The sequence below is a fragment of the Polypterus senegalus genome, chromosome 12, assembly GCF_016835505.1.
Source record: "Polypterus senegalus isolate Bchr_013 chromosome 12, ASM1683550v1, whole genome shotgun sequence".
In the NCBI taxonomy this organism is placed as follows: domain Eukaryota; kingdom Metazoa; phylum Chordata; class Cladistia; order Polypteriformes; family Polypteridae; genus Polypterus; species Polypterus senegalus.
Genome location: NC_053165.1, coordinates 12,590,738 through 12,604,195, shown reverse-complemented (window position 1 = coordinate 12,604,195; position 13,458 = coordinate 12,590,738). Strand labels below are relative to the sequence as shown.

Here is a 13,458-nt window from a genome sequence, read left to right as displayed (position 1 = left end):
AAAGACCTGGAGTTGAGAAATTGGGATCACACAAGGTGCTCACATTTGAAAAGGTGAAAACTGCCTAAACTTACACGGTCAATGTCAAAAAGTTGAAACAATGAAATGCAGAAAGCTGCTGAATAAAGAAGTGAAATCTAGGAAATATCAATAATAATCCATCCATCCATTAACTAACCCGCTGAATCCGAATACAGAGTCACGGGGGTCTGCTGGAGCCAATCCCAGCCAACACAGGGCACAAGGCAGGAACCAATCCTGGGCAGGGTGCCAACCCACCGCAGATCAATAATAATAATAATAATAATAATAATAATAGGGTGGTACAGTGTAGCGCTGCTGCCTTGCAGTTAGGAGACCCGGGTTTGCTTCCTGGTTCCTCCCTGCGTGGAGTTTGCATGTTCTCCACGTGTCCCATTTCCTCCAACAGTCCAAAGACATGCAGGTTAGGTGCATTGGCGATCCTAAATTGTCCCTAGTGTGTGTTTGGTGTGTGTGTGCCCTGCAGTGGGCTGGTGCCCTGCCCGGGGTTTGTTTCCTGCTTTGCACCCTATGCTGGCTGGGATTGGCTCCAGCAGACCCCCCCATTACCCTGTAGTTGGGATATAGCGGGTTGGATAATGGATGGATGAATGGATGGATAATAATAATAATTCTTTCCATTTATATGTTCATTTTCTCATTACCCAAAGTACTTTTCATAGGGAGTGGGGAGCCACTTCAACCACCACTAATGTGCAGCACCCACCTGGATGATGCAGTGGCAGCCATTTTACACCGGTATGCTCACCACACATGATCTTTTAGGTGGTAAAGTGGTGAGAGACATTTAGCCAATTAGAGGCAGGGGATGATTAGGAAGCCAGAATGACCAGGCTGAGGTGGACATTAGGGTGCACCTTACTCTTTACAAAAGATGCCCAGGGATCTTTTATGACCACACTGAGAGTCAGGACCTCCGGTTTATATCTCATCTGAAGGACGGCACCATTTTTACAGCATGGTGAGTCCCCACCACTGCACTGGGGGGGCACATTCAGACCACAGGGTGTAAGAGCCGCCCTGCTGGCCACACCAACATCTCTTCAGCAGTCACCCAAGCTTTTCCTAGATGGTCTTTCATCCAAGTACTGGCCGGGCCTGACCGTGCTTAGCTTCAGGAGGACGACCTGTTATGGAGTGTGGGTGGTATGGCTGCTGTCAATAGTGGTCCCAGAACACCAAGAGGGAGGCCTGTTTAGAGGTAAAAGCCCTAGGTGAAGATAACCGGTCGTTGAATCAGGGTGGTTTTGTGCCAGGTTGGCTTCTACAATAGTAGCGCTTACAGAAACAGAAAAATTTCAGAGGATTAAGGAATTAATGACAAATTGTGAGATAGAACTTTAGGTATTTAGCTTTTGGGCAAGCAGGAGACACCTCAGTGACAGAGGTCCATCTAGGGGGCAGAGGTATCGGCTGATTTTTGGCAAGGCTGACGGGGGACTGTACAATTGTGCATGTTCTGTATATTTCACATAGAATCGCGAGCACGATGCAGCATCAAGGACATAAGCCCATCATACTCACTCTGGGTCTTCCTCGGGCAGGTTTGACACTTCAGACTCCAGACCTTTAATATCAGGCTTCACAAGGGCACTGCTCACTGCAGTTCATAAAACGATGGCCATAGTGGGAAGGAAAAAGCAATACAAGTTATTCCAGACTACAAAACTCTTGTCTCTGGCCTATACTGTAGATTCAAAATCTTAAAGCTGCATAACATTGGCCATTCCCACCAACTACATTTCATTATTGTCCGAATTGCATTGTCATGCTGGAGAAAAAGGCGGAAGCTACAGAGCTCACACACACGCCACATTTTCTCCAAAGCCTACCTAGACAGGTCTTCATGCCGTTTTCAAAGTTTTCTGCAACTTCCAGGAACAGATTTTGAATCAGTTGCTGCTTCTCTTTTCCTTCTCTCAAGCGACCGGGAATCCGGGAGAGCACCGAGTCCAGCCATTCAGGGCTGACAGGGATTAAAGGGTAGTTCTCGACGCATCTCTTCAAAAACAGATAGTTTAACTGGAAAAAAAAAAAAGAAACAAGACACTTCTAGTCAAAGGCTCAGGTGGAAAATCCAAGACTTGTCCAAACCGAACCAGTCATGGAATTGTGGGAGATTCTCCAAGACAACATCAGCACTGGCATCCTCGCCAGAGCATTAGCTTTGATTTTATGTTGAGATGAGTGCCTCCTCATCGTAATACCATAAATAATTTAAATGAACACGTTCTACACTAGAAACTGAAGTAAAAAGAAACCCAGCTAGGAGCAACGAACTGCACGCTCCTACACAGTCGGCACCCACAATGCATAGAGTACACCGTTAAATAAAATAAAAAAAAACACAAAAACATTTAGGCTGTTGTCCTGCAGTGCCACATCTGCAATATTTTAAAGAACAGATGCTTATATTTTTATTATATTTTGCTCACACAAACAAGATGAACTTAATTTTGCACTGGCGATTAACATCAAAGCATCTTCTCTTTCTGAATTGTACCAGTAATCTATCACCTTCAAACATCTGTGTAAACCAAGCAGAAGAACAGAAAATGGCTGCTTCGCCTCAGGCCGTATTGATTATTTTATAATCTAGGGAAGGAGATGTGTAAAAAGATCAAAAACTAAGTCATCTATCACGGACAGCCAGCCAAATCAAGCGTGTGCAATATCACATATCCCAAAGCCCCACGTGGAATTTTAACACAAATATGGCTTGTTCGCTGGACCAGAGAAGAGAGTGAAGGTGACGTTAGAAGAGGAGATCGTGACACGTGTTACTGCATTCATCTCTACAGCGGCAAAAGCATCTTATAAATAATACCAATCGCTATATCGAAGGTCGAACCAAAAACGCATAATATGAGAATGGAGATATACGCAAAAAGATCAAAAACTAAGTCATCCATCATATGAACAGCCAGCCAATCAAACGTGTGTAATATGACACGCCCCAAAGCCCCATGTGGAGTTTTAAAATAAATATGGCTTGTCCACTGGACCAGAGAACAGAGTGAAGTTGATGCCAGGAGACCGCGACACATGTCACCATTTTCATCTGTGGTGGCTCTGAGGCTAAGGATCTGCGCTGGCAATCAGAAGGTTGCCAGTTCGAATCTTGTAAAATGCCTAAAGGGACTCTGCTCTGTTGGGCCCTTGAGCAAGGCCCTTAACCTGCAATGGCTCCGTCCTGGTATAACACTAATCTGCATCCATCCTTGCATGTAGGTCCTCATAACCTGTAAGGAAAAACTTGGGGGTCGCTGGCAGAATTGGCACTCCAGCCACCATAAAAAACCTCCCACTGGTTCCACTCCATCTGAACTAGCGTGGTGCTGAGGTGTCACCCGTTGCATGGCTGCACTCGGGTCCTAATCTGGATCCTGAGTTGGTTTGTCGTGTGGTGGGTGCAGCAATGCGCTGTATCAGTGCCTGCTCCTAACCTCTCACCTCATAGACGATCCATCACTGTCAGCCTCCAGGCCATTAAGAAGGCTAACAGAATGTCAGGTTATATAGCGCCTTGATGTGTGGAGTACAAGTCACAGGAGGATCTGCTCAAGCTTTATAACACACTGGTGAGGCCTCATCTGGAGTCCTGTGTGCAGTTTTGGTCTCCATAAAGACATAGCAGCACTAGAAAAGGTCCAAAGAATTGCGATGAGGCGGATTCCAGGACTACAGGGGATGAGTTATGAGGAAAGATTCAAAGAGCTGAGCCTTTCCAGTTTAAGCAAAAGGAGGTTGACGCAATGTGCATTGGAGGATCTCCTCACATGCTAGATCAAGGCATGTGATAACCCACCGGGGCAAGAGGGGGCGCCGTCTCCAACATTCTTTTCTCATTCTTTCCCCACAGGACTGAGAAACCGCCCAGTGAGGGCACTTAGCTCCGCCCCTTTGTGCATTTTAAGAAGCCCGGCTGCCCGGAAGGGGGAGTCTTTTGCACTAAGAGCGACCCGCCGGACAGAGCTCCAGTGATCGACCCTTTTTCTATGGCCCAGAGCTGGACACTTTGCTGTTGTTGTTCCCGAGAGACCGTTTACTTTGACACCAAAGACTTTCTGCTATTAAACGGGACGTCCCAGTTGGTGTCCGAAATTTTTATTTGTCCTGCACCTTGCAACCACAAGATTAAGAGGAGACGTGACTGAAGTGTTTAAAATTCACAAAAAAGGAAGCCGAGTACTTAATAAGAAACAAACAAAAATGCAAACACATTATCCAAAAAAAGAGATAGCCAAAAAAAATACGTAACGTTTACCTTGTTTAGCAATTAATTCATCTTCACACTTCCTTATTAATAACATAAATGGTTGCGATTTTATGTTATTTATGTATTTGTTTATATTAATTTCACCAGTTTTATTTGTTTTTGAATAATGCAGGAGCTTTTTTCCCTCCACCACAATTTCCAAAATCAAAATGTGATTAGAAACGTTAAAGGAAGTACACACGTGTCCCTTTAAAACACACACTGAATGCCAGCAAAGCGGTGAGCAAGCCTGGGTCAGTCCTGATGCTCAAACCCGAGATAGGATGCAAGTAAAAAAAAAGTCAAATAACCACAAAATAATAAGATAGCAAATCTAAAAGTAATACATTAGAACACCGTTGAAATGTATGCTCTTACCCTTCGTTGCCTTAGCTCGCTGTTCATCTAGAAAAAAAGATAAAAGCAGCTTTTGTAAAATAATGCACACTTCAAATAAGACTCCCACATTTAATAAAGTGAATGAATTAAGTCATTAAGATGAAAAAGTGGCACCATGAGACCGGCTGTTACCGAGTTATCGCATGTAAACCTAACTTCAAGTTGAGCATCCCTAATTCTGAAACTCCAAGATGGTCTCAAATTCCAAACTGAAAGTGCTGTTGTTCGGCTGCGAGTCGATGTACGGTGGAAAGGACTGGCAGCTATGATTGTGAAAATATGAATTGCGATAAATGATGTGTCACAACTCGTCAAAAAGGAGGTGACAAAGACCGCCGTTAAAAGAGAGTCAAGACTGGCATTAGGAGAGCTGACACTGAAGAGCCGCAGGAGATGGACATTTCGGTACTGCCCAACGACTCGGACGTCACTCCAGCAGAACTACGGATGACGTTGCCCAGCACCTGCCTTCTGACTTACAGCAGCCATAGCGCCTGCGCTTCAGAAGAGGTCACCCACCTGAAACGAACCACGTTGGGGCACGGCCAGTGACTTGGATGGCATACCATCCAGGAAAAGATAAGGGTGCGGCTGGACGAGGTGTTGGTGATGCCAGCAGGGGGCGCTTACCATGTGGTCTGAATGTGGGTCCCAATGCCTCAGTGCATTGGCAAGGACAGCATGCTGTAAAAATGGCACCGTCATTCCTGACTTTCTGTGGTCATAAAACATCCTTCATAAAGAGTAGCAGGGACGTTCTTAGGCATACACGAACTACGCATCCGCCGACTTCCTTCTTTTTTCTTTTTTTGTTGTCGGGCTGTGGGCCTGGGGAACCTGTCATGCCCCTGGCACTGCAGCCATCTGTGGCAGTCCCTTATGTCGTTGTCACAATACACTCCTTATCCTAAATTTTATCGTTCTTTTCCAGACAATTTATTAGAACATTTTCCTGAGCAACCCCATCCGGGGCATGCACATTTCTAAACCGCGTAGGGCCCCCAACTGCTAAGAATGGCCCTGAGAGTAGGGTGTATCCCGATGCCCTGACTAAATTGCCCACCATGGCCTGATAATTCTGGCCCCCAATCATCCCCTGTCTTCAATTGCCTCTCTCACCCCTTCACTGACTAACAGCTAATGTGTGGTGAGTGTACTGGCACAAAAATGGCCGCCGTTGCATCATCCAGGTGGGTGCAACACATTAGTGGTGTTTGAAGTGGGCCCCACTCATTATGAAAAGTGCTTTGAGTAGCGAGAAAAGTGCTATAGAAATGTAAAGAGTTATTATTGTTATTATTGTCTCAACAAATAACTAAAGTGGGTTAACATTACTCTCTGATTGGCAATACACACATGCCATGCTAGCTGCTTGTCCACAAACCACAATGCTTATCTAAATCTGACTTGCTGTTGTCAAGCCCTATAATGATGCGATCATCAAAACGACAGAAGGACGTCGTCTCTGACAGAGCGTGTGGGGCCAAATACCTGCAGAGGGAGCACACGCGTGGCCGAGTCTCTCCTGCTGCCGCGCTCGTTACAAGGTGCACATTCGTCAGTAAGCCCCGCTCACCTCGGGCGACCGACCTCCTGACTGGACAACAGCAATCGTAGCTTTTTATTTTCTTACCACGTCAAGTCTGTTTGCTCAGTTTCTTTTGCTCTCTCCCTGAAAGCCCCGGGCAGTTTAAAGTGCACAGACTGGAGGAACTGAAAGTGGGTGTTTTAGGAAGATGCAAACTGGAAACAAAATAGGCAAATATTGTAAAGTCTAAATATGAAATACGTGCGGCCCCAGGCATTTCAGATCAGGGGTGCTCAACTTGAGTTTGAGATTCGGGGCCAGTTTTAGGACACGTGCAGTAGAGCACCTCAGAGTGACATTAAAGTCTGACGGAGCTACTTTAAAATAAGTGCAGTGTATTTCCATCCATTATCCAACCCGCTATATCCTAACTACAGGGTCACGGGGGTCTGCTAGAGCCAACACAGGGCACAAGGCAGGGAACAAACCACGGGCAGGGTGCCAGTCCCACACACACACACAATTTAGGATCGCCAACGCACCTAACCTGCATGTCTTTGGACTGTGGGAGGAAACCGACGCAGACACGGGAGAACATGCAAACTCCTCGCAGGGAGGACCCATGAAGTGAACCACAGGTCTCCTACCCACTGCACCTCCGTGCCACCCATGTGCAGTGTATTTAAATAAAAATAAAATGGTATACAGTATACGGCTAGGCTTATAAATAAATCAACTAAAGGAAAAGGATCAGCAGAATACAACTCCATAGTCCACTGCTCAGTGTAGTTTAGGCCGAGATGCGTCACCTGCTGCAGTGCACAATGGAGTGACTGTTCTCCTCGTCTGTAAACGCTCTTACGTGTTTAATAAAAGACTCCGAGATCTTCTTACCGTCGAAGGAAGTTCTGGCGGGAAAGGAGCGATTATTTTCCGTTCATTTTCTTCAACCGTCTGTTCATAGGCCTGGAGAGCGCGGTCAATGCTGGAACAGAAAAACAAACAGCTAACCGTGAGCACGTAAAGAGGGAAACATTAAATGTGCCCCCACTCGACGGGCAGCACTGCGATCACCGCTGACCGTCTCACCGTAGCGCAGAAGCAGCTCATCCAAACACGGAGAGGTTATAAAAGTAATTAAACCTCTCGACGAGGTCGACACTCTCTCTGCAGACAGACACACTGCTGATGGTTGTGCCCAAAGCCAGGTTTATACTTCACTCGACGTGACGCATGCTTCACAAGCGTTGCACTGTTTATACTTGCGCGCGTACTTTACGTAAATCTGGAGGAATCCGGCAGGTGGCAGTGCGAGAGATCATCACGGTGAGAACAGGTGTCGTGAATTGCTATTAAATTCCAATGACACCTTACCGTAATATCTCTGAAAAGGATGTTTAATGATTAAATCCACCAATCCAAGGATGCGCCCATTCCAGCTAACATTGGGCACGAGGCAGAAACAATCCCTGGACGGAGCATCCGCTCATCGCAAGGTGAATACAAGCACTCACACACACACACTGGCGTCATTTTAGGGTCACCAAATCTGCAGGTCTTTGGAAGGAAACCGGAGCGCACTGTGGAAACCCAGCAGGAAAACGAGAGAACTCCAGGCAGGGAAGACCAGCGACGTGACTCCCTGCAACGCTAACGTGTCATCCCCCGTGTGTGTAATTATTAACCGTATTCGTTATTTAAACGAAATGAATGATTTATCTGGAAAATGAAACATACATACAGTACATTAATGCATTTCATCATGAAAGTGATATCAAGAATAAATCTAAGGATTCTAAAATGTGCAGAGAGCTGGAATATCGTAAATGTAACGTGATCTGTGTGGCGATCACTGCCTGCCGCTGCTGTCAGGTCAGGAGGAAGCCCCAGAAAAAAAAAGACGGTATGTGAGACTTTTACAATGTATCGATGTCATGTGACGCTTGAATATAAAAGCACCACGAATGTATTTGTATGTCAGCATTTTGCTTCACCACATCGAACCATTCATCAAACATCAAAGCGCGCACACCGATCTCGTAGGATCCGCATAGCGGCTTCCTGTCACATGCAGATGGTAAACAGAGACTCGGACGTCACGTTCCCACTTTTATCACACTGCGCCCAAGACTTTTTGCTGGTACTGCAACTTGCGCACGCGTCGCGTTAATTTCTGAGGGCCTGCTCAGAGGACGTGTCAAATGAACGCTGGGAACATGTGGCAGCCATGATGTATGCACGTCCGCGTTCTGAGCATAAACGAGCCCTAATAGCTCATTAAAGGCCTGAATCTCGGAGTCTTATTTAATTTTATGACTTGTTAGTCTGCAATGTTAGGTTGTTATATCGTAGACTTTTTTCTTCTCCACTGAAATCATCCAAATGATTTGAAGCCTACAAATAGGTATACTTCAGTCCGCTACATTTTTCTCTTAAGTGTTTTATTAAATCAAAACAGTGCAGGATGAATCCACACAGGCGTAAATGGAAACAGGTTTGATGAAGAACTGCTGGCTCCTTTGTCATTTGCGTCTTATTGCTAATAAGGAGCCAATAAAAACAGGGCATGTAACTGATTAAGATCGAAATAAGCAATTATAAGGGTGTGGGGGGCCTTAACAAGCGAGACCACCAAGATGAAGCCTCAAAATGTCGCCTGAGTGCTTCGTCAGCAATAATCCTTATTAAGAACCTGGATTGGAAGAAAATGGCCCTCCAGGACCGACGCTGCCCACCCTTGTGCTAGAGGATGAAAACATGGCAGGCCACCAAGCGAAGAGAATAAGCAAAAAGTAAAAGTGGTCAACAAAAGGAAACAAAAAAAAAACAAAAACAGGCAAACGTTAAGAACTGGGTGATGAATAAATCAAAATGGCAGAGCCAAAACACTAAAGAAAACCACTGATGAAAATCAAAACACAAAAACACCAAAAATACGAACACGATTCAAAAGAGCAGATGGAAAGGTGAGGGCGAGTATCCGCAATCTCGGACAACCAGAAGGAGCACAAGGCTGACCTTTGTTTCATTGTGATGATGATGATGATGATGATGATGATGGCATGCGCTGGTCGACTTAGCACAGTAGCGCAATTAGCAACCACTGACAAATGGTGGCACTCATAAAAACCAAAGTGGCATCATGGGATACCAAAAGCAAGACATTAAACAAACATTAACTTGGAATCAACGCAAAACTGAAAATAAAAAAATAAATCATGGAATTGGATCCTCAACTAAACAAAACCCCGGGATTGAATCAAACCGCACAGAAATGGGCAAAAAGGAGCATCAAAGAAAAAGTAAAAATGCGAGCAGTTCATTAAGACGAGAGGCCAACGGCACCTACAGGATCTTATCAAGGAGCTGCCGCTGCTGACGGCTTTTCCTGTACTTGATCAGCTTGCTGTGCTCTTTTATTCTGGTCGCATTCTTCTCGTCGTACTGAGAGATTTCTTCCTGGGGGGCTTCAGGTGGCATGGGTGATATTGGAGGAAGGATGTTGTAGATGTTCAGTTTTTCCCTGATTGAGGTCTTTGAAACTTCCACTTCGGTTTCCATTTTGAACTAAAAAAAAAAAAAACCAAAAAAAAACAGAAAGCAATTTAGTCAAAAAGTATGAAAACCGATGAAGAAACGTCAGTCAATCAGGCATCTTGTCACCTGATTAGTCCTGAATAGGGTCACCGGCACGTTGGGTGGGATTCACAAGGAAAATGAAACCACCTGGGCAACGATTGTTTAACACTTACTTGAAATATTCTGGCATATGCGATGTGCCTCAGGAACACTGCTTAGGTGGTCTCAGAGGGCAAAAAACACTGAAACGAAGAACACTAGAGACGTAGTCCACATTCATCCAGGACGACAAATCACCACGCCGGTGGTCAGGACTCCTTACTGTACTGCCATCGTGCGACACAGTGCAGAATAACTGGGTACATCTAGAATTCAAAATATGAACCTAAATTAAATTAGGCAAATAAAACATTACAAGAAAGTGCAAATAAGAGCAGATTTTATCAAACACCTCCATGTGGCTTCTCTTCTTAACAGCGATGACCCCAAGATCAAAATAAGAGCACAAATACATACAAGCATGGATGATTCACAAATCGAGTCACCTTACTTCCAATCTGCATTGGACACCATAGACAGATTAGACAGATATGAAAGGAAAGGCACTTTATAATAGATAGATATTTATAGTATAGTAGGCACGATTAGATATTAATTTATAGTATAGAGGGCAGGATTAAATATTAATTTGTAGTATAGTAGGCAGGATTAGATATTAATTTATAGTATGTATAGATAGATAGATAGATAGATAGATAGATAGATAGATAGATAGATAGATAGATAGATAGATAGATATTTATAGTATAGTAGGCAGGATAAGATATTAATTTATAGTATAGAGGGCAGGATTAAATATTAATTTGTAGTATAGTAGGCAGGATTAGATATCAATTTATAGTATAGTAGGCAGGATTAGATATTAATTTATAGTATAGTAGGCAGGATTAGATAGATACAGAGAAATTTGTAGTATAGTAGGCAGCCTTCGATTTTTTAATTTGAGTAATCTGAGTAACAAGTCTGTTAGCAAAATCCAGATTGTGGGTGTAGACCCTGATACCTGCAAATCCTAAAGACGCCATTGCCCCCAAGGACCACCTCCATGTCCACTCCCTAAATAGTGACTGGGCAAAGAGACTCTTCGGTGAGACAAAACTCAGTAACCAATATGTAGCTGCCACTCAATTGTCACAAGTCAGTCACCCGTGTGATTTAAAGACTCTTAAAGCTGGATGGGTTCTCCTTGTCCACGGTACTGCTGGGCCTCTGGTCCCTGTGACCTCGTATTGAGATTAAGGAGGTTTGAAAATGTAATATTAATGTAATGTAACAGATAATAATATATCAAGCAGTCCGTTCAGATTCGTCTACTGTAAAATGGTAATTCTCTTTGTAACAGTTAAACAAAACCGCTCTCCACAATAGCAGCAGCAGCCCTGCTTTACCTCCTGGCATCACCCAGGCCCTTCACTCAGTCCACTCACAAACCATAAGAAAGGACGTGGCACAGCTTCCTGTCCACTCAGCTTTTACCACGGAGTCGGCATTGGCGACGTCTACTGAAATCTGCACCAAGTGCCCAACAGCAGCACTCCTAGATACTCTGTACACCTGCTCCAGGATACTCTTCATCATAATTATTCTTAATGAGCTGCACAGCTTGGTGGTGGTCATTGTTGACAACCAATCCTCTCAGGACCCTTTGGTTTAGAATGATTTCAGTTCATCATCCTGGCACTTTAGAGGCTAAGGTGGACATACTGTATAGCTCATTAGTTTTTTTAATTCAATCCACTTTGTAATGGAGGATTATAGGGAGATGGAACCAATGACAGCAGCCTTTACCTAAAGAAAAACCACAAGTGCTCACAGCAGTGTATAAGAAGGTAACTTTTCCGGCATAAACTGTACTATAATTAGAGAGCAGCACAGCAGCAAAGTGGTTTCTGCCCCTGCCTCACAGCTTCATTACGGTGGGTTCACTTCCCTGTTAATGCTTGTTTAGTGTGTATGCGTCCCCTGTCCACACGAGTGTCCTTCCACTTCCTAAAAATATGCATCATAGGTTACTGAGTCACTTTAAATTAAATCTCAAAAAAGTGACTGTGTGAATCTGTGATCCGACAGAGAATGGCCACCCATCAAGGGTTCATTCCTGCTTAGGTGCCCAGCGCTGCCGACAAATTCATAACTTCTGGAATTTGCTAGTATGTTTCCGTGCCTTGTGTCCACACCTGCCAGGAAAAATAACCCCGATTCGCTCATATAATTCATTACGAATGGAGAAACATTTGGTGTCTGACCCACTGGTTTGGCTCTTTTCGAACTACCGATTAATCTACTGAGAGACATTAGAAAAAAAAAAACGGACATAACAACTCAAAAGATACATGGCTGGAAAATCCAGTCGTTAATATCTGTCCAGAATGACAACTTAGTTTACTCTGCCGCTCGCCCGACCGACCGCACTCGACGACGTGACACAAGCGCGGCTTTGAGGTCCCCTCCACACTCACCTGCATAGAACCCCCGGCGCAGCATACATGGGACTTGGCTAGACGTAGATAGCGCACATTGTACACAACCGCGTTACTATGGGGACTGCGGCTCCTGGCAACCTGAAAACAACTTCCGGCCTCTGTGTAAGCGAGAGTCAGACAGAAGTCTAGGCGGATTTAGAGGGCGGGATAACTGTCAATCAAATTCGACTTCAGACTGTGAACGGTATCTACCTGCTGCTTTATGTCACTTCCGGTTGGTGTTAACCACTCAAAGAGTTGTCGCTGTATACGCTTGATTGATGTGTTGAGAGTCGGCCGTGTGTTCTGCTAATCTGGAAATATGATGCTAGCCCAAGTATTAAATAACGTTGTATTCTATCCGTAGTGCAAATGAGTTTGGTAATGACACTTAACCTGGATATTTAAAGGTATTTTGATACATTGAGAAAGGTGTAACTGCAGCTTGCGTCCACCGGCGCGCACCTTAATGTCAGAGGTCTGATTAAAGACGGGCAGTTTATTGAGTTCAAAAAGAAAGACAATCACGACGGAGTTACAGATAGATAGAGTAAGCCAAAGTAAGAGGATGGTAAGTTTAACTAACATTAGGCGATCGTTATATTTTACTACTAAACTATTGTAAAGATGTAGAGGACATTTTTCGAACTTTTAAACCAAATAAAAGCCCTGGGATAGACCATATTAGTTTTAGGCACTTGAAATCTGGTGCAGAGCATCGCATGCGTATTTTAATTTTTTTTAAAGTTGTCATTACAACAGTAGAATGTTTCAGATCTATGTAAACAGGCTACAGTAACTTAAAACAAATGCTGATTATGAAATCATTTGAGAATCTGCAGAAGAGGAAGCTGAGAGAGAAAACGCGCCGTTTATTTGATCCATTTCTGTTCGCTTACCGGTCTCATGAAGGGCCAGGGGGTGTCGCTGCCGCTTTGCTTCACCGGTTAGATTACCAGTTGGAGGCTCGTGTTCGTAGACTTCTCGTTACCTTTTAATGACACCTGCAGACTTTTAAATTTTTCAATTTGGTCTTCAGTTTGATTGGCTGGCTGACTGACTTAAGTAAATGGTTGTCTTTCTGACGTGCTGCCTTCATCCACAAGCCCCCCTCACTGGACTGTGTCCTT

At 44.3% G+C, this 13,458-nt stretch overlaps 1 protein-coding gene across 1 annotated transcript in view; it reads right to left on the bottom strand.

Annotated features, from left to right (window-relative positions):
* Window positions 1–12,394, bottom strand: part of dnah12 (dynein, axonemal, heavy chain 12) — a 192,529-nt gene extending 180,135 nt beyond the window's left edge. Inside the window, exons 1-7 of the mRNA XM_039771336.1 lie at window positions 12,326–12,394; window positions 9,980–10,171; window positions 9,577–9,794; window positions 7,122–7,212; window positions 4,679–4,705; window positions 1,875–2,064; window positions 1,567–1,642 (exon numbers count right to left, since the gene is read on the bottom strand). Of these exons, the coding sequence (XP_039627270.1) occupies window positions 1,567–1,642; window positions 1,875–2,064; window positions 4,679–4,705; window positions 7,122–7,212; window positions 9,577–9,788 (596 nt within the window). The 5' untranslated portion in view covers window positions 9,789–9,794; window positions 9,980–10,171; window positions 12,326–12,394. The remainder of the gene's footprint in view (window positions 1–1,566; window positions 1,643–1,874; window positions 2,065–4,678; window positions 4,706–7,121; window positions 7,213–9,576; window positions 9,795–9,979; window positions 10,172–12,325) is intronic.
* Between the last annotated feature and the right edge of the window lie 1,064 nt (window positions 12,395–13,458).